A 19,038-nucleotide genomic window follows, 5' to 3' on the forward strand; every position below is an offset into this window, starting at 1 on the left:
TGCATCAATAACACGATTGCAACTATTGGATACTAGGATGAACTTTATCCAGGAAGTCCTCAGACCACCATGTCCCGTCAGGCTTTGCCTGATCAGATGCTGCACATGAATGCCAATCTTACTCAACCATAATTAAAACATCTATACTTCAGTATCATTCGCCCCCACATCGGGCATGGGGGTGCAGGTCCGGGGATGCGGTGGGTGATGTCTTTTCCCCACGGGGGTTGTCTGGCCCAAGTCCATCCCGTGCTGCAAGGATATCATGAGCAAGTAAAAAGGCACTATGCCCCTCCCTTCGAAAATTCCAATTACTGGTTCATGTGCTCAATGTCTTCGGCATCTGGATCTACGACTTTGACTATCTAAGATCCATTTGAGCTGAAGTTTGGCGGTACTCACATCCCTTGATGCACCTCAGTGACCTCACGATCCTCATTAGGGCTAACTCCATTTGAGACACGGAACAAGCAACGTTCGCTGCTGAAAATTACGATGTCTCATCCAGTAGGAGCGGAACATGGGAAGCGTGCACGCGATGAACAGATCGAGTCTGTTGGGGCTGCACCTCCTCAGACCCAGGCAACTTCGACCAAGTCAAAACAAGATGATGCCCTAGAGCTTGTCGTGGAAGCGAGGCATTCCACTATTCTGACCCCTGAGAATAATGCCCGTGTACTTCGAAAGATTGATATGAGGTTGCTGCCTATCCTCTTAGGAATATACTTCCTACAGCAACTTGACAAATCCACTCTCTCGTACGCGTCCGTCTTCGGTCTCGTTGAGAAAGCCCATCTTCATGGACAGATGTATTCCTGGCTCGGGGCCGTTGTTTATCTGGTCCAACTTGTCGCCCAGCCTTTTGTGGCCTATATCCTCGTCAAAGTGCCGTTGGGAAAGTTCTTGGCAGTCACAACCTTCCTCTGGGGGTTGTCCTTGACGTGCATGACCCCGGTGAATGATTTCGCAGGCTTACTGGTCTGCCGGATGTTCTTGGGTCTTTTTGAAGCAGGTGTCCGTGAGTGCTCTTACCCAATGCGTATGTCTGAGACTGCAACTAATTGTTTTCCATCTAGCTCCTGCTTTCATTGCCATCACCCAGATGTGGTATCGACGTATTGAACAGCCCGTTAGACTTGGCTCATGGTATGCCATGAATGGCGTGGTCTACATGGTGAGAGAATAGCTTCTTCTCTTGCGTCTCTATGTTAACAGAAGGCGAATCTTGCTAGTTCGGAAGTCTGATAACCTATGGTCTCGGACATATTCACTCTTCAGTTTTCGAACCGTATCAAATCATCTTCTTATTCTTCGGTCTCCTGACAATTGCGTTCTCGGTGGTAATATTCTACTTCATGCCCGACTCTCCAGTTCAATCAAAATTTCTGGGAGAGCAGGACAAGCTATTGACTATTGAGCGACTCCGCATGAACCAACAAGGTCTCGAAACCCACTTGTGGAAGTGGGAGCATGTCAAGGAGGCTTGCCTTGACCTTAAATCTTACTTCTGGTTTGCGTTCACCTTCTCAATCTCGTGAGTGCAATCGGGCCCTACACCCCAAGCTTCCAAGACTTACGTGCGGCAAGGATACCTAGCGGTGGTATCTCGACCTTTGGTCCCCTGATCATTGAGGCTTTCGGTTTCAATCAATTTCAGACTATCCTATTCAACATTCCGTTTGGTGCAGTTCAACTCGTCTCGACCATGGGTGGAGCCTATCTTGCCACGCTACTTAAGCTAAAGGGACCGGTGATTGCTCTCCTTTGCTTGCCTGCAATCGCGGGCTGCGTAATGCTGCTGGTTATTCCGCACGATGGCCACCACAACGGAGCTTTGCTTGCAGGATATTACATCGTAAGTCGCTCAGTCCGAGGTAGAGAGGTAGAGAAGGGTTACTAATCGATGGCGTCAGGTGTCTGTCTATCCCGGAATCAGTATGTTTAGCGTCTTACACTGTCTACGAATCAGGCTGACAAGCAATATAGCCCCCTTGATCTATACTTGGTCAGCAGCAAATACTGCGGGTGAGACGAAGAAGAAAGTTGTGAATGGAATAGTTCTTGTGGGACAATGCGCCGGTAACGTATGTTCGGATCCGAATTTGATCAGTGGCTTCTATGCTCATTTGTAGGAAGGTTCTTGGCTCCAACCTGTACACCACCACAGACGCGCCACTATACAGACGTGGCTTACGGTCTAAGTAAGCTATCTCCTTCCTAGACTAGCCTATAGTTCTGACAATGCTTCCAGTCTCGCAATGTTCTGCGTTCTGGTTTTGCTATGCATGTAAGTCTTCTTCAGTCCCACATGCTATTCTTCATCGCTCACTATTCTAGGTTGAATACGGCATATCTAGCCTTTCTTAACAAGAAACACGAGAAGAGGCGAGTCTTCATGGGCAAAAGCGCTAAAATCGTCAATCACTCAATGCAGGCCGTAGGGTCTGTTGAGGGCGACAAAATAGAGGGACCCGTGCAGATTGCAGTGGCCGAAGACAATGCGTTCAAGGACCTCACAGATTGGGCAAATGAGGATTTTGTGTACGTCTATTAGCATCTACCCCAGTAGCTTGACAGATATGTGTGAGGCATGATGTTTAGGCAGTTCAGTTCAAGTTATATGTATAGTGTTCATCGAAAAATGTAGGTTCTATCATGTAATTGAAGCAGCGGAATAATTTCAAATTCGTTGGCATGCGAAGGATTACTAGGTAAAGCGCACACAAAATTGGGGATGAAAAGAGTGAGGTTCTCAGCGACTATGGCTGAGGATGGAACAACAATAGTTGCCATGAAACTATTAGCCGAGCCGACGATTGGCCCCCCGGATTGTTGACAGCGTGCGTCGCCCCCGCCTTTCTCTTTTCTCCACTATCCACCCTCCTGATGGTCTCTCATGCATTGTCCGAGATTGAGTACTACTACATACTACTGCGAGCACAGTCAGTGATCAGCTTCTTCGAGAATGGATGCTGATGACTCCTCGTACGTGATACAAGTTCCCATTGGAAAGAAGCGGGTACCGGTATACTCCCTTCTCCAGGTGGACTCTGCAGACAACATACCGGTTGATTGACTATTGTTCTTGCAAACCAGAAAGCATGTATTGCTTGTCGACAATCGAAAGTATGTCTTCAATCTGACCATGAGTCTCAGTCATTAACACTCTTTACAGGTGCGATGCGATGGGAAACGACCCTGTTCAAGGTATCTATTCGGCCCGCCTCTTTGCACCACCCTGCAACGCATGCATACAGGACTAAATCCTGCAATAGATGCAGAAGATCACGAAACCAGTGTGTCTTCTATGAAATCCCCAAAGATCCCACAGCTGAGTACGTTCATCCTCGATTTCGTGTCATGCTCACCTTGCAAGGTCCACGCAAGCTGCTAACTTGCGCGCAAGGAGACTGGAGAACATCGAATCCGAAGTCCAGCGTCTACGGACTCAGGTGGAGGCTATGAGAGAGCTCCTTCGCACCCACCCGCAGCAATCTCATCCAGACGAGCTCGGTGAAGTGCATGTCCAGAACCAATTCGTGGGCCAGCATCGGCAATACCCCGCTGATGATTCGTTCCATCCTGCAAGTCATCCAATTACTGACTCAGGAGCCATGCCGGTGCTACTGGCTGCGGCTACTTCTGCTGATGACTATCCGGGAAGGGAGTTCGCATTTTCCCCGCAACGGGATCTATCCGCTTCGATGCAGATTTCAACCATGTTGCACACGGACACGGCCCGTCCGTTCAAGCAGAAGCGCTCGTCGTTTGAGATCAAGGAAGAACCGATCACGGACTTCATATGTAAAGGCCTGATGACTGCTGATCAGGCTATGTCCTCTTTCAGAACGTATGCGCATTCTGAAACTACGATTTTGGGGAACCTGCTGACAGTTAGGGCATAGCTTCTTTCAAGGCTGCGTATGTAGCATCTGATTCTCGACTTAGCGTGTGACTTATTGATGGGCTTTTTAGGATAGGTACATTCCAGTGTTTGATCCAGAAGTCGACACTTACGCCTCGGTACGCTCTCGCAGTAGCATCCTGTTCAATGCTATTTGCACGATAGGCAGCCGTGTTGAAACGAGCGGGGTTATTGGTAGCTTGCAATCATTCACCTTACTCCCCGGTAGCATGCTAAGCTATAGTGCAGGTGCCGGATTCCAAATCCCTGACTTACTTCATGCGGAACTCAAGCGATGGATTGGTGTTGTGATTCAGAGCAAGAATCTCAGTTGCTTGGAGTCATTACAGGCGCTCCTCATTGTCGCTTGTTATACGGCCGAACGCTCGCTGATACTATCATTTGCGACCAGGATGGCTTTGGATCTAGGCCTGGACAAAGCATTTGAAGAGCTGATGCAACGACTGACAATGAAGAGGACTAATGGGACTAATGGCATGCCCGAATCTTCCGGCACAGTAGAAGCACAGGAACGATATTTGATGCGGAAGTCGAGGACATGGTTTGGTCTTTTGGTTTTGGATCATATGTAAGGACTACCTAGAAGTCAAAACCAGACCAACTAAGCTGACGGTCCTTGTGCTCAGTTTCCACGTTGACGGTGGCAAGCCTCCTGGCATACGAGTGATGGGCAATGCTCGTCGGTGCCGAATTCTGCTGCAACATCCATCTTCGACAGTGTTAGATCTGCGTCTTTTCTCCCAGGTTGAGGTGGGCTTCTAATATCTTTGTGTCTTAAAAATGGCTAATAGTCAAACCCAGTTAAATGTTATGCGAGGTATATTATCCCCAATGCTTTTACCAAGTTATTCAATTAAGCATGCTGAGAGGCATATAGCCAATATCAATGACACGCTTGGTGCCCGAGAAAATCTAGATCGAGAGAGAATAGTTGAGTTTGTACACGAGGTCAAAGTCGATCTTGATCTCTGGTTTGAGTGAGTTTACGTCTGTCCTTTCTACATGTGTAGCACTAACGACGCCCAGCGACTGGCAACGCATAATCAGTGAGTTGCTCCATCACAAATAGCTTCACATCGTATACATGATACTAAGTGTCATCTCAAGGAAACTCCCCGACAGCCCATGAGGAACAACCATTTCTTTTGGCCGCGCTCAGCGTCCAACACTGCTGGGCCGAACTCATCCTCCACTGCAAAGCGCTTCGTTCAATGGGCGTCGAGAATGTAGCGTATGTTGCCACAATCCGCATCCTCGCTGCCTCAAACCAAGACATTTACTACCACTCGCCCTAATGCACCCTCACTAACCGTGCAATGAGCAATCACAGAGCGATCATGCCCCTAGAACGCAACATCCTGCACCTCGCCAAATCCGCCGCCCGCCAACACCTCCGCCTCATCAGCCTCGAACCCGCCCTCTACCTCGCAAAACTCAAGTATGCGATGGATTTTGTCTGGGCCAAATGCGCCTTCTGCTTCCTGTTGCTGCTGAAGCTCTCCCGGCTCCTCCCCGAGCGACGCGACGAGCACCAGGAGCTACTGGAGCACGGGACCAAGCTCCTTGAGGAATTGACTCGGACAACAGGAGGAGATTCCAGTCTAGATATCCGATCTGGTGGCGCAGGCGGGGTGACAACATCGCCTTCAAGCACTATTCGTACCCCGGAGACCGGCCTTGGTTCGGGCACCGGCGCGGGCGCAGGCTCTAGGCCTGGACCAGGAACAGGGAATGTCTATATGCATATACTCAGACTGAGTATCGAGAAGTACGGCCGTATATTTCAAGAACGTGAACGGGAGAGGGAAATGGGTAATAGTGATGGTTGTAATAGTAATGCTTGCGGCGGAGGAGCTATGACTGCTGGTGTGGGCGAGGGAGCAGCCGCCGACGAGACCGCGGGAGAGCCGGCAGAACAGGTCCCCTTCTGGGACTTGTTCGATGCGCAAACGGACCTGCAGTCGTTCGTCCCGGAGCAATTCGTGCGCGAGTGGGATTTTCCCGGCTTGAATCTGTTCTATTTTCCGACGGCGTGGCAGGATTTCTTTGGAGATTTTTCATTGGGATTCGGAGGGTGAAGGCCGGATACAGGTAACTCTTTCTTTGTCTTGGACCCAGTTCTACGGGCGACCTTGACGCGCGAATCATTTTTGTTTCACAGCTATTTGTATTGATTCATAGGATAAACGTGCGTGCGTTGGACCTAGGTTGTCAATTTACCCAGTGTATATATAAGAAGTCCAAATGAAACTCTAGATGGCGGTACCAAAATCCAGTCTAAATGCCCACTTTTGCCTCCCTTTCGCTATCCATTCGATAGGAATAAAAGTGATAATGGAATATCAGAAAAGAAAAAAAAAGATGATAGCAGGATGCCGGGTATTCAATTGAAAGAGGTTTTTTTCTTCTAGCTTTCGACTACTAGCTACCTCATCCCAAAGCTCTCATCGTGAGCTCGACACTATATAGTTAAAAAGTTAGCACGGGATCCACGACAGAAGCCTGAAGGAACGGGGACAGGCAGGACGTACACAGCAAAAGTACCCGCGGAGACCGGCATCGCCCTCAGCAGGGTCGGACCGATGCCCTTCCAGAAGCCAGCCAAGCCCTCGGCGGCGAAGGTCTTGCGGAAGCAGTCGGTCATGCTCTTAAACTGTTGCTGAGCGCCGAAGCCATCGCACTGCATCTTGCTCTTGACGACGTCGAGCGGGTAGCTGCTCAGCCAGAGCGCCTCACCGGCGAGACCGCCGTAGGTGGCGACCTTGAAACTCGAAATATCCTCGCGCTTGATGTTGTTGCGCTTGGCGTCCTGGTTCATCATGTACTCGAAGGCCAGGAACCAGGTGCCGTAGGCCTGGATCTCGCGGAGGTAGGTGACGTTCTGGCCGCGGTAGAGGCCCTTCAGGACGCCGCCTTGGTTGCAGAGCTTGCGGATGCAGTCGATGGGCCCGTTGTAGAGCTTGTTGGCGCCGTGGGGTTGCGTCTGCAGGCGGATACGGATGTGCTCGATGGGGCCGGACAGGAAGGAGTTGGTGATGCCGGCGAACCCGCCGGCGAGATAGTATTGGGTGTAGGAGAGCGTGGAGTCGGCGTATTTCTTCTTGTTGAGGGCCTCAAGCCGACGCCGCGCTTCGTGGAAGGCACCGAATTGCACACTGACCTATGGAGGGACACAACGGGGTTAGTGGGGCCTGGTGATGGGAAGCAGAGGGTTCGAGGCACATACACAGGCTCCAATACCGATCAAAGGAGTCAGGGTACCCTTGTAGAAGGCCAGTGGACCCTCGTTCTTCAGAATCTTGGTCGCGCAATCAAGCGCACTGGCGTACTGCGTGGTGGTTTGCAGGCGCACCTTGACGATATCTGTGAAGGGATCAGAAAGAAGCGTGCGATCAACTTGAGAACAGTGATTACCCACCGAATGGCTGACCTAAAGAGCTGTTAGTACTCAGTCAAAGTCTAACGCGATCGATCGCTAGCGACGGTATTGAGCGCAGCAGGCGAGCATTGACCACAATGTGGATGCCACGCTCCGGCAGCGATAGACAGGAAAGATAGAAAAAAAAATTATGGGGAGAACCGATAGCGAAGCACATACCAATAAGCACCTGCGCGATACCGCCAGCAGCACCAGCAGTCAAATCTTTGACAGCACGAAGGCTTCCGCCGCCTTTTTGCATATCCTCAAAAGCCTCGGACTCCATTGCGGGGAACTTTATCAGGCCCGGAAAAGCGAATACAGGTGAAGTGGCGAGATTTCTCGCAGGGAGAAGCTAAGTGAAGACACTGAATTATGCCTGCCGTCAATCAGGCACCACAAGTAATCCCAAAAATCGGTATGGAGGAGAAACAACAATCGAAGAAGCGGAGCAGGAAGCAGGGGAGAAAGGGAAGCTTATCAGCGCGATGGGGTGATGACCCCAATCCCGATCGCGGCCTCCGATTCGGCGAGGTCGCCGACGTACGTGAGGCGGAAAAGCACACATAAATTAGCGCTGAGTCATATCGTGCATAACCTTTTGCACATTACAGTCCCCTGTCCGTCATTGACGCGTACTACCCAATGCGGTCTGGTTGGCGGTCGGTACAGACCGGGCGGAAGTTGAGTACTTCCACATCCGTGATGTCTCCGACAACTTTCCATCGTCGGCCGGAGTTTTGACGACACGGGAAACGCTGCGAGGAACGACCCTAATCATGTACAGGCGAGCTGCCTTAGAGGTGAGCTTATCGTGTAGACTTTTGCTTCCACCAAATCTGTCCTAACTTAGAATTCCTCTAGCTTTCTCGCCGCGAGGGTGTTGATTGGTCTTGCGCAATCGTCCGCAGAAATGCTACTTTTACTCCAGTGTTGAATCCTGTGCCCCGGCGGCATTTTCGAGCCTTCCCCGCAAATGCTGACTCTTCGGAGTCATCGAATGGCTTCGGCACGGGTCCGAAATTCACCGCGCCTCGTTGGGGCAGTAAGGCAACGCGATCGATAGGCCTGAGCCCGGCGGAGCAAGCGGTGCGAGATGCTATGGTAGCAAAACAACAGGAGAAATTACGAGAAGAACAAGCAAAGCAAGAGGCTATAAGAGCGAAAGAACGAGCAGAGCAGACACGGCGAGATGCTATAATCGCGAAACAGAAAGCGAAGGAAGAGGAAGAGCAGGCACGGCGAGATGCTATAATCGCCAAACAGAAAGCGAAGCGAAAGGAAGAGCAGGCACGGCGAGATGCTGTAATCGCCGAGCAGAAGGCAAAACGACAGGAAGAGGGGGCACAGCGGTTGGCCTCGCGAGCGGAGCAAGAAGGGAATCGACAGAAAGAATTAGCATGGCGAGGGTCCCTACGGGCGGCGCAAGAGACGGGACGAGGAACTAATGGGAGCCCTCAAGACGCCCATGCCTCAGAGACTTCAAGCACTACCGCGGAGAACACTCTCTCAGAATCCTCGAATATCACCGGAACAAGCTCTCCCGCCGATACTACCAGCAGCGGATCCCGTGTTAAATTCGCTTCCCGCTGGGGAGCCAAGGCATCCAAAACGATAGGCCTGAGTCCAGCAGAGCAGGCATTGCGAGATGCTTTGGTAGCTAAACAGCAGGCTCAACAGAGTCATCCAGAAACCACGCCCTCAGAGACTCCGACTACTAGTAGTACCGATGCCGTCGGCTCCGAATCCTCAGACAATCCTGGACCAGGCTCTCCCGCTACCGCCACCGGCCGTGAACATCTTGGCGAATCTACAACTCGCTCGGTGGCTCAAGCAACGAGACCGCAGGGCCCGAGCGCAGCAGAGCAGGCAACTCGAGATGCTTTAGTAGCCAAACAACAGGCGCAGTCGAGCCCTGCGAACACTATCTCCGAATCATCGGAAGGGCACGGAACGGGCCGGAAATTCACCGCTCCTCGTTGGGGAGGTAAGGCAACGCAGTCGATCGGCCTGAGCGCGGCAGAGAAGGCAATGCGAGATGCTTTAGTAGCCAAACAACAGGCGCAGCGAAGCCCTGCGAACACGATCTCCGAATCGTCGGAAGGTGAAGGGATGGGTCGGGAATTCGCCGCTCCTCGTTGGGGAGGTAAGGCAACGCAATCGACCGGCCTGAGCACGGCAGAGAAGGCAACACGAGACTCCATGCTAGCGGATGAACAAACACAGCATCATCATAATCGTCATCACCATCACCACCATCATCATCATCATCAAAGAGTACCGGCACAGCCATGGCGCAATACCAGGCCTGATCTCCCCAAGCCGCGCGGAGTCATCACAGAATTTATTCCTCTCCACCTTCGGAGGAAGGATTGGACGTGCCCATCCTGCGGTCACGCTTGCTGGGGAAGAAATAGTGCTTGCATTCGCTGCGGGACAATCAGACCCGAGTTATTGGAGGAACAGACAAACCCACACTTGACGATCAAAAAACACGCCAATGAAGCTGGTACCTGGTCATCAAGGTCGGGTACAAGGCAAGAGGCTTTGGACGAATATCGTACGAGATTCGAGGAGGAGCAAAGGCGGCAGGGAGTGGAAAGGGAATGGGACGATCAGGGGCCCGATGGGGAGGGCCAGCCTCAAAAATCCGTCAATGATTGGTCATGGGACACGTCTGTTCTGCGGAAGCTTGAGGTGGGCGAGGGAGAGAAATCAGCCACATATGATAAGTGGTCAAAGCGAGGTCGCAAGCAGCGATTGGACGATGATGAGGAATTTGACACCGAGGAATACAAACGCCGTCGCCAAGAGAAGAAGCGTTTGAAGAGGGATAAGAATCGCGAAAAAGAGGTGGAAGCCGCTCCCAGCCCGTTATATCTTCCTGAGTTCATCAGCGTTAGTAATCTTGCAGATGTCATCGGTGTGCGGCACGCGGCTTTTCTTCAGCGAATGGAAGAGATGGGATTCGAGGAAGTCACTCATAGCCATGTTCTGGACGCAGAAACCGCCGGGCTCATCGCCGCCGAATACAATTACGAGCCTATCTTCGACACAGGTGAGGACGAGCTGACTGCCGCGCCTGAGCCAGAAGATAAGTCAAATCTGCCACCGCGGCCTCCCGTGGTGACCATCATGGGCCACGTCGATCACGGCAAGACCACCATTCTTGACTGGCTTCGTAAGTCGTCGATTGTGGCATCGGAGCACGGAGGCATCACTCAACACATCGGAGCGTTCTCCGTTTCCATGCCCTCAGGCAAAACCATCACTTTTCTCGACACACCAGGCCACGCAGCCTTCCTGGACATGCGCCGCCGTGGTGCGGACGTAACCGACATCGTCGTGCTGGTGGTAGCTGCGGATGACAGTGTCAAGCCCCAAACCATTGAAGCTATCAAGCATGCCACCGAAGCCAATGTCCCGATCATTGTGGCCATGAGCAAGATGGACAAGGAGGGTGTCAACCCTGACAAGGTAAAGCAAGATCTTTCCGTGCACGGGGTTCATGTTGAGGACTACGGCGGTGACGTCCAGGCCATCGGTGTGAGTGGTAAGACTGGAGCTGGCATGCTGGAGCTTGAGGAGGCTATTGTCACTCTTTCCGAAATCCTCGACCACCGCGCAGACCCCACTGGCAATGTCGAGGGATGGGTCGTCGAGGGCACGACCAAGAGCTACGGGCGCGTGGCTACCATGCTGATTCGGCGCGGCACCTTACGGCCCGGAGATATCGTCGTGGCTGGCACAACTTGGGCGCGCGTGCGGACCCTCCGGAACGAAGCCAGTGCTTCCATTGACCAAGCGACTCCCGGTATGCCGGTGGAGGTTGACGGTTGGAGAGAGCAGCCCGAGGCTGGCACGGAGTTCCTGCAGGCCAAGAACGAGCAGCAGGCCAAGTCTGTTGTCGAATACCGACTCGAGAGAGCCGAAACATCCAAGCTGGGTGTAGACACGGTTGCGATCAACGAGGCTCGCCGCGAGATGATGGAAAAGCGCCGCCAAGAGGAGGCCGGCCTCGAGTCTTCCACCGAGGGCGAGTCCGGACCCAAGCCCGTCCACTTCATCATTAAGGCCGATGTGCACGGCTCAGCGGAGGCGGTCCTGAACTCGGTCACGGCTGTCGGCAACAACGAGGTGTATGCCAACGTCCTGCGTGCCGAGGTGGGCCCCGTGAGTGAGTTCGACATCGAGCACGCTGCGTCGGCCAACGGCCATGTCATCTCGTTTAACATGCCCATCGACCCGCGGATGTCGCAGATGGCCGAAGCGCGCGGCGTCACGATCAAGGACCACAACGTGATCTACCGCCTCATCGACGACGTCAAGAGCACCCTGAGCGAACACCTGCCGCCTCTGGTGACACAGCGCGTGACGGGCGAAGCGGAGATCCGTCAGATCTTCGAGATCAAGCTGAAGGGCCGCGAGCGGACGTACATTGCGGGGTGTCGAGTGCGCAACGGACTCATCAACCGAACGAGGAAGGTGCGAGTCTTGCGCGGTCAGGAGACGATCTACGATGGTGAGTTCCATTGACGCATCCAGTTCCAGTTCTACTCCTTCCCCCTATTCCGCACTTATCACTTATCACTAATCATCTCTAGGTTCCATATCCTCTCTCAAGAACGTCAAGAAGGACGTCACGGAAATGCGCAAAGACACCGAGTGCGGTATCGCCTTCGAGGGCTGGACCGACTTCCAGGAGGGCGACCACGTGCAATGCTACGAGGAGCTCTTCGAGAAGCGCTACCTGTAGTGGCCACTTGTTTGTCCTTTCTTGAGCGATCTAGCCATGCTTTTTCTTGTTCTTGTTCTTCACAGTGGCTAGCTGTATTTTTAGACCAACCGGGGCTGGTGCCCCTCTACACTCACACTCGCACACTATCACGGATCTTCTGCCTTGGGTATGTACACTTACACACACACACACACAAAAGCATGACGCGGGATTCATAAGTGCAATGCATGCATTGGATGACCTGGTGGAGGGACGGAGTGGGGTCGCTTCATGTACAGTACAATAGTTAGTAACGATACCACGGGGCAGCTCCAGCCTCAACTCACAATATGGGTTGGAGGGAGAGGGGGTCTACAATTGTCCATATCTCAATTTAACTTACCCAGGTATCAATCGCCATCACACCCCCATCTATCTATACATCTCTCCACTTATCTATGCATCCATCATGAACCCCCCTTCCCCTTGACTCTAGTCCAGGGATAAAGCGTTCCCGGGGGAGAACCCCCGGACCCCCCTTTCTTTCAACTTCCCAGCCCACCTCAATCCCTGAACCAGAGTAAAAGATATCCGGGGAGACCCCGGACCCCCCTTCCTTCCAGCTTCCCAGAAAAAGGAAAGATTACTTGGATTTCCACCTCACCCTCCCAACCCAAGAAGCCCAGGAAAGTACATCCTCACGCTCCAAAATCCGCTCAACAGTAAACCACTCGCGCGCCAACTCCTCATTACTCGCCATGCGATGCACAAAGCTATGGCAAGCACGACACAGCCACGCAACACTATTCAGCATCCACTCGGGGTGCCAGCCCTTTTTCAGCGCCTTGGCGTGCACGCTCCGCGGGATGAGGTGGTGGTAACTCAGCGGGATCCAGTCGCGGGCGCAGATCTCGCACGCCTCTTTGCGGGTTGTCGCCCACACCGGTGGGGGCTTTGTCGTCGCGGCGATGTATTCTGCTAGGATTGGGGTGAAGAATGTTGTTAGGTTGTCATTAGCCTCGTGGGCGTTGGGGGAGGTGGTGGTGGGTGTGTCGAGGAGGGCGTAGGCGGTTAGTGTGTCTGGGACCGAGGGCGGGAGGGTCGTTGTGCAGAGGGTTTCGGCTAGTGTGCGCGCGTCTTCTGGGGTGGTTTGGGTGTTCTCGGTATCCGGGTTGGGGGTGGATGTAGATGTAGATGTTGATGGTGGTGGGTTGGTATTGCTGCTGGTGGTTGGCGGGGGAGTGTAGGTCAGGGTTTGGAGATCTGGTGGGAGCGCTGGGAAGGTTTCGGATGCGAGGAACTATGCGCCGGTTCAGACTTCTCAGCTCGGATGTGATTATCTTGGTTATTGGGGGATTGAATCGGGGTTATTGTTGGGGATGGTGGAGGATTGTATAGAGAGTGACAAGGTGAATCTGGAGTAGAAGGGAGTATCGAGGGTGAAGGAATGAGGGAGGTAGACAACGCACATCAACAAACTCAGCCAACTCCTCCGGACTAGCGCGATCAGGCAGTGATTGTGCAGTCGTGTCCCGATCAGAGGAGACAGAGTCCTTGGAGCGCGGTTTCTGGCGCTGCGAGACGGCGCCGCGATTGCGACGGGCTTTCTTGGGTTGCGCGGGCGTGGAGAATTTCTCCACCAGGGCCGTGGAAAGGCAGTCGCGGAAGACCTGGTAGTTCGCGGCGTGGAGAGCGCTCATTGATGCTATGGAATGCGATGCGACAGAGAGAACCAAAGATGATGCATATACATATTACTGTACAGACAAGAAGATGAAGCGGCGACGGCGGCGGCGGCGGGAATGAGATGAAGATAGTTTGACATCATCCATGTGGGGGTTTCCACAGCGGTAATGCTAAAACCACCCTGATCCTTGCAACATTCTGAATACGGAACTCTGCACCTCTCCATTGTTCGATATAAATATGGCAAAAATAGTGGTCGCATTCGACATTTACGGGACATTACTCTCGTTCGACGCAGCCACGCATGAGCTGGAGCAACACTTCCGAGCCGACGGCAACCGCGCCCGCACCGTTGCACAGACATGGCGACGCTACCAGCTGGAATATACCTGGCGACTGAACAGCATGGGTACGTCTTTTCGCATCACGCATCCAAGTGCGAGACCAGACCCGACTAACACATAACGAGTAAACGAACTACAGGACGCTATCTGCCCTTCAACGAAGTCACCCGGAACGCCTTATTACACGCTCTAGACGACACGGGATCCTTCCTGAGAACGCAAGAGACCGACGAGGTACTAGCAGCCTACAACCGGCTGCAGCCCTTCCCGGACGTCGAGGAAGCACTAACAAAGCTCATGGACGCCTCCACGGTGCTCAAGCCCGTGGTCTTCTCCAACGGAACGGCCGACATGGTCAAGGCATGCATCGACCACGCGCCGGCCGTGTCCCGGTTCGCGGGATTGACGGAGATCATCAGCGCGCATGAGGTGCAGCAGTACAAGCCTGCGCAGGCAGCCTACCGACACCTGAGGGAGAAAGCCTGCACGCCAGACACGAAGGAGGTCTGGCTCATCAGTGCGAATCCGTTCGATATCGCGGGCGCCTTGAGCGCGGGCATCAAGACGATCTGGGTGGATCGCAGTCAGGCTGGTTGGACTGACCGGACGCTGCCCGATGTCGTGCCCACGGCGGTCGTCAGCCATCTGACTGAGTGCGTTGACATAATCTTAAAAAGATAAATCTACTTTAAAAAAAACTAAGATGAGTCCTTTTTCTCTCATTGTTGTGCAAGAGATGCAAGTGCAAAGCTTAAGAGGTGATGTCCCGCTGTAGTAATTTCCAAACGCTCCACGCCAAATGTAGAAGAGTCCGGGGTAAGTCAGCAGATGTTGCTCTGACCTCCCATTTCCCCTTCAAGAACCCATGGATGAAGAATTCTCGAAGTGAATAGGGAGGAGTGATCAGTATATGTATGAAGAAGAAAAGAAAAAGGTAGAAGTCGCGGGAGAAATTTTCACTCTTATAGACCGGTGTTGACCGCCTTCGTTATCGATAAGCCAGGCTTGACGGAGAAATTTTGTTCCTTGCACTAAATAAACAAACAGCACAACATGCTGCGAGATTACACGAAGACCAGACGCTCGACAGCAGTCGCTCAATACTATCAAGTACATACAGTACCCTGTCGTTTTCATCTATCTTTAGCCCTGATCGCAAGCAGAGTGACTCTGGTAGAATTGCACTTGTATATGCACTGAACCGTAAAAACAGCTGTCCCACACCCAAAACTGAAACAACAAGCAAGAGCACCACCCAGCATTGATCCATACTATACATTGATCCCAAGCAAGCAAACACGCAAACCAGTCAACGAGCAGACCGTTAAATCATACAGGCATACAACCCGACCATCTGCCCGGAATTTCAAACAAACTCCTCCCGACTCCTCTCGACTCCGCTCGACACAACATGCCAGAAATCTCAATTTATCAACAGACCCCGCAACACCAACATCAATCAGCAAACAAACAACAGCAGACGTGTTGCATATCAGTGAAAGCAAAACTAGTCTATAATTGAAATGCCATCCCTCCCTCCTCAGCAAATCTGGCCTGGTATTCCTTGATGCCGGCCCACTGACGCAGTTCTTCTTCTTCCCGGTCGTTATCACTCAAATAGCTCATAGACCGTCCGGAGGCGTCCGGATGCTGTCGGATCTTGCTAGGATCGGTCGCTACAAGACCCTCAAGGCGCACGAGTGTATCAATGAAGGCGCGGAGGTAGGACTCGACTTCGGCGCTGGTAAGAGGTTGCGGTCCGCTCATCGTAAAGGCGGCTTTATCATTGGAAAAATTCAGAAGGGTGGACGCGACCTGGCGGACTTTGGCTGTCTGTTTTCAACACCGAATAAGCACTCGACTCACCTAAAAAGAAGTAGAAGAAAAGGTACACTTACAAAGCTGGCGCCGTTTGGCTCCATGTTGATCTCGTTGACCGACTGTAACAATGCAAACAAGTCACGAATCACGAGCCGACGCTCTTCAGCCATAGTCCTTCCGATGTAGTCTGATTGAGCATCCGCGTCCGATGTTGCCTGGGAGTGCAGTGGGCCGCCCTCAATCTTGACGGCCGCCGAAGGACTAACAGGAGTATGCGGTTCGGGCGGCTGTTGATGCCGTGTCACCGCGCCGTACAAGGACCAATATTTCTCCACTAAGTAAGATCGTATCGCAAGCTGACTGGCATAAATGTTCGCTTTCTGAATCTCATACTGTATGTGACGCTCATACGATTGTGGACCACTGGTGCCAGACAACGGGCTATGGTTGTCTGGTCCCTGGCTTGATGCAGAGCTAGGTGACCCCTCAAGAGCGAGCTCCCGTGGAAGGCCATTGAAGGCCATTTTGGCGTTCTGCAGGCATTGACACAGGAGGGAGCGCTGTCGTTCCCACTCCAGAATCTGCCCGCTCCCAAAGGCCGTCTCCCAAGCCGAGAGCTGGTTGTACGAGCTCATCACGCGAATGTTGGCATTGAAACCCACCATGCGTGAGACTCGGTCGGGCGGTTGCGGATCATAGTGTGTGAGATAGATGAACTCATCGTCAATTTCAAGTGGTAGCGGAGGATAGCGTTCTGTCGGGGTTTCGGGGGGAACGTGAACGATGGTGTCACCTCCGCCCAGCTGCTGCATCGAGCGATAACCGACAATGACGAGGTAGAAAAGCCGCCTTCCGAGTTCCCGCTCGATGATGTTGACTGGGGACTCTCCGGACACCCCATTGGGTTCCTGGGAAAGACGCGACGAGGCAGACTTAGGACTAGACACTGTGACATAGGATAATCGGTTCGAGTGGCGGTAAAGATCGTACACGTGAAGCATGGTCAGGCACTCGGCGAGGTATACACGGCATCGTCGAATGTGCCAAGCGTAGCAGGAGCAGAGACCGAGAAGATAGCTAATGGCGGCATCGTACACGGTCGCAGTCCGGTCGAGGTACCCCGTACCCCGAGCCTGCACTGCTACATCGTGGCACCGCTTGACGAGTGCCATCGAGTGCGGAAACGCGGATTTTTCGGCTTCTGTCTTGAGGTGACGCTTGGGTCTCCGGGGGAAAGAGGCAACCGACGTCCCGATCATGGCGGCCGCGAGGGCCAGAAAGGTCCGGTTGGTGAGATCCTCTCGCCGTTCCAGCGCAGCGCGAAATGTGGGCTCATGAGGAATCGGCACTAAGGGGTGAATATACGTGAAATAGTCATCAATCAGTAGCCGAATTGTGGGCATTGAACAGATAGCTTCCAGCGATGCGGGATAGGGGATCACGGATGGGTCAATCCCTCCCCCTCCCACCGCTGGTGGCACAGGCGAGGTCGGATCCGATGGGCTTGGAGAGCCCGAGGGAGACTCTCCGAGTTTTCGCTTCTTAAATGCTTCAGCATGACGATTCGGCGGCCCTCGACGACGACTTGGCCGTTCATACGTGCAGGGGATGTCCAAGCTTGCGCATGACCGACAGGGTGGCCCGCTGGTGTCGCACTGTGGTCAATGGTGATACAAATCAGCATACTTCATCTCTGACAAATCAAATATCGGACCAGTGGGTGTATGTACCTTCACTTTCCGAATGCTACAGGCATCGCACGCCTTCCGCAGGCGGGTTCGTTGGTCCATGAATGAGAGTCGATATTGTGCGCGCTTCCATGCTTTGGGAACGCAACTCCTGAGAACTGCACGCTGGTCACTTTTCTCCCGACAGTGACCAGGCCGCGCTCGCATACCACGGACGCAGCAATCCGTGGCTGGATACCGCAGCGGCGCTGTCGGGCACGGGGCGGGATGGAGCAGATGCGAGATGAGCGTAGTCAAGAGGGAGATCTGGGGACGGCGCAAAACGAATCACGATTTAGTCAGTGAGCGTAGTAGGCTCTTTAGACTATATGCAAATGGTATTAGTGGGCAGTGGCTTTAGGACACTAGGTCGACCTTGATGACCCGGAGTTAATATTATTATTCTTGCACCTGGCAGTGACTGGCAGGCTGCAGCAGGGGACCAGCGAGGTGGGGGGAAGGAAGAGGGGGGGTTTGAGTTGAGCAGTGGATTAAACTCAGTAGTATAACGTAAACTCAGTAGTATAACGGCCCCGTTCCGATGAGGTAAAATACAGGGTTGATCACCGTATGGAGGTTAAACCGTTGACGGATCAGGGATAGTTGATTTGGAGAATAGTCTAGGGGGCCTGAGGTGGACAACACGTCTAGAAGCCTAGAAGGACCGCAAAGCCGTTGAGCGAACATTCCCTGGAAGTTGGAGAGCCACGGAAGGGCAGAAAGCGAAGAAAGTGACCCCGGAGTGACCTCATAAGATGATAGGACGCGGACTCTTGGGCGATGATTGACCACGGACCTAAAAGATTCCCCGCCCAGGTGGAGGAGGTTTGGGCCCTTAGGACGACAAGCTTAGGCGGACTGGCTGGAATGTACCTTAACTTGGGTCGACTCCGCCGTCGATCAAGAAGTGCAGGTCCAATGGTAAACCACATCGATCCTCCGGATCATACCGCCGGGATTTACCGGAGGAAAGGTGGAGGGTTGTTTTGTTCTGGATTTTCTGGATTTTCTAAACACCCCTGGGTGGGTGGTTGATAGTAGAGACCAGTGTTTCCTGTTCTCGTTTCTTGGGATGAGATGGTGAAACAATCGGGGAGAAAGGAGAGAAGACGTGTTGTTTCATGATCGTTGTTCTATTTCCATTTTCCACGTGGGAGAGAGACGAGGATGAAGCTGGAGAAGATGAGGAAGGATCACTGGTGATCACGTGCCATCGATCCATGAAGAAGTGAAGAACTCACGAACAGTGACGAACTGCTTAATGAACGAGATCCCAGGTATAATTGAACCTGAAGAATAAGGATATGCAGTCGAACTACCACTCGTAGTCCGTCCTCCACGGTCCGTACTCCGTAGTCCGTACCGTGCCTGTGTCTTCGTAAATAGATTGCGGTTCGTGC

The 19,038-nt window shown here is 52.9% G+C and overlaps 7 protein-coding genes across 7 annotated transcripts; 4 read left to right on the forward strand and 3 right to left on the reverse strand.

The window, feature by feature from the left end:
* Positions 1-495: 495 nt before the first annotated feature.
* BO97DRAFT_351689 (putative MFS transporter) lies at positions 496-2,554 on the forward strand (the record flags this gene model as incomplete). The annotated part of the gene is made up of 9 exons (XM_025691990.1): positions 496-1,018; positions 1,077-1,174; positions 1,233-1,534; positions 1,588-1,855; positions 1,914-1,935; positions 1,987-2,084; positions 2,137-2,201; positions 2,252-2,287; positions 2,338-2,554. The coding sequence occupies 9 exons, from the start codon at positions 496-498 to the stop codon at positions 2,552-2,554; spliced, it is 1,629 nt and encodes a 542-aa protein (XP_025548691.1).
* A 337-nt stretch (positions 2,555-2,891) lies between these two features.
* BO97DRAFT_166429 (putative C6 transcription factor) lies at positions 2,892-6,195 on the forward strand. Its single transcript, XM_025690263.1, has 14 exons — positions 2,892-3,025; positions 3,097-3,126; positions 3,176-3,207; positions 3,276-3,335; positions 3,407-3,850; positions 3,906-3,921; positions 3,976-4,099; positions 4,154-4,493; positions 4,552-4,675; positions 4,727-4,742; positions 4,803-4,902; positions 4,952-4,971; positions 5,033-5,156; positions 5,256-6,195. Exons 1-14 carry the CDS (start codon positions 2,966-2,968, stop codon positions 6,001-6,003), a joined length of 2,238 nt encoding a protein of 745 aa, XP_025548692.1. The 5' UTR covers positions 2,892-2,965; the 3' UTR covers positions 6,004-6,195.
* On the reverse strand, positions 6,082-7,784 carry BO97DRAFT_374674 (putative mitochondrial carrier protein (Ymc1)). The gene is made up of 5 exons (XM_025692948.1): positions 7,524-7,784; positions 7,344-7,355; positions 7,152-7,288; positions 6,457-7,085; positions 6,082-6,386 (listed from the first exon to the last, which is right to left on the reverse strand). Exons 1-5 carry the CDS (start codon positions 7,627-7,629, stop codon positions 6,356-6,358), a joined length of 915 nt encoding a protein of 304 aa, XP_025548693.1. The 5' UTR covers positions 7,630-7,784; the 3' UTR covers positions 6,082-6,355.
* A 293-nt stretch (positions 7,785-8,077) lies between these two features.
* On the forward strand, positions 8,078-12,394 carry BO97DRAFT_396260 (translation initiation factor 2). The gene is made up of 3 exons (XM_025694076.1): positions 8,078-8,146; positions 8,208-11,865; positions 11,948-12,394. The coding sequence occupies exons 1-3, from the start codon at positions 8,123-8,125 to the stop codon at positions 12,097-12,099; spliced, it is 3,834 nt and encodes a 1,277-aa protein (XP_025548694.1). The 5' UTR covers positions 8,078-8,122; the 3' UTR covers positions 12,100-12,394.
* Positions 12,395-12,703: 309 nt separating this feature from the next.
* BO97DRAFT_396264 (HNH endonuclease) lies at positions 12,704-13,760 on the reverse strand (the record flags this gene model as incomplete). Its single annotated transcript, XM_025694077.1, has 2 exons — positions 12,704-13,360; positions 13,467-13,760. The coding sequence occupies 2 exons, from the start codon at positions 13,758-13,760 to the stop codon at positions 12,704-12,706; spliced, it is 951 nt and encodes a 316-aa protein (XP_025548695.1).
* A 226-nt stretch (positions 13,761-13,986) lies between these two features.
* On the forward strand, positions 13,987-14,990 carry BO97DRAFT_479980 (haloacid dehalogenase, type II; the record flags this gene model as incomplete). Its single annotated transcript, XM_025700723.1, has 2 exons — positions 13,987-14,155; positions 14,230-14,990. The coding sequence occupies 2 exons, from the start codon at positions 13,987-13,989 to the stop codon at positions 14,769-14,771; spliced, it is 711 nt and encodes a 236-aa protein (XP_025548696.1). The 3' UTR covers positions 14,772-14,990.
* A 612-nt stretch (positions 14,991-15,602) lies between these two features.
* On the reverse strand, positions 15,603-17,701 carry BO97DRAFT_351680 (uncharacterized protein; the record flags this gene model as incomplete). The annotated part of the gene is made up of 3 exons (XM_025691988.1): positions 15,603-15,923; positions 15,989-17,566; positions 17,642-17,701. The coding sequence occupies 3 exons, from the start codon at positions 17,699-17,701 to the stop codon at positions 15,603-15,605; spliced, it is 1,959 nt and encodes a 652-aa protein (XP_025548697.1).
* Positions 17,702-19,038: the final 1,337 nt, after the last annotated feature.

Source organism: Aspergillus homomorphus (genome assembly GCF_003184865.1).
Source record: "Aspergillus homomorphus CBS 101889 unplaced genomic scaffold BO97scaffold_37, whole genome shotgun sequence".
In the NCBI taxonomy this organism is placed as follows: domain Eukaryota; kingdom Fungi; phylum Ascomycota; class Eurotiomycetes; order Eurotiales; family Aspergillaceae; genus Aspergillus; species Aspergillus homomorphus.

Bases quoted from the DNA above. Each gene is read 5' to 3' on its own strand.
- BO97DRAFT_166429 (XM_025690263.1), top strand. From the start codon at position 2,966: ATGGATGCTGATGACTCCTCGTACGTGATACAAGTTCCCATTGGAAAG. The intron at 3,336-3,406 runs GTACGTTCATCC...CTTGCGCGCAAG, and splicing joins CCCAAAGATCCCACAGCTGA to GAGACTGGAGAACATCGAAT. The intron at 4,494-4,551 runs GTAAGGACTACC...CCTTGTGCTCAG, and splicing joins CTTTTGGTTTTGGATCATAT to TTTCCACGTTGACGGTGGCA.
- BO97DRAFT_374674 (XM_025692948.1), bottom strand. From the start codon at position 7,629: ATGGAGTCCGAGGCTTTTGAGGATATGCAAAAAGGCGGCGGAAGCCTT. The intron at 7,086-7,151 runs GTATGTGCCTCG...GTCCCTCCATAG, and splicing joins TGATCGGTATTGGAGCCTGT to GTCAGTGTGCAATTCGGTGC. The intron at 6,387-6,456 runs GTACGTCCTGCC...TTAACTATATAG, and splicing joins TCCGCGGGTACTTTTGCTGT to TGTCGAGCTCACGATGAGAG.
- BO97DRAFT_396260 (XM_025694076.1), top strand. From the start codon at position 8,123: ATGTACAGGCGAGCTGCCTTAGAG. The intron at 8,147-8,207 runs GTGAGCTTATCG...GAATTCCTCTAG, and splicing joins ACAGGCGAGCTGCCTTAGAG to CTTTCTCGCCGCGAGGGTGT. The intron at 11,866-11,947 runs GTGAGTTCCATT...AATCATCTCTAG, and splicing joins TCAGGAGACGATCTACGATG to GTTCCATATCCTCTCTCAAG.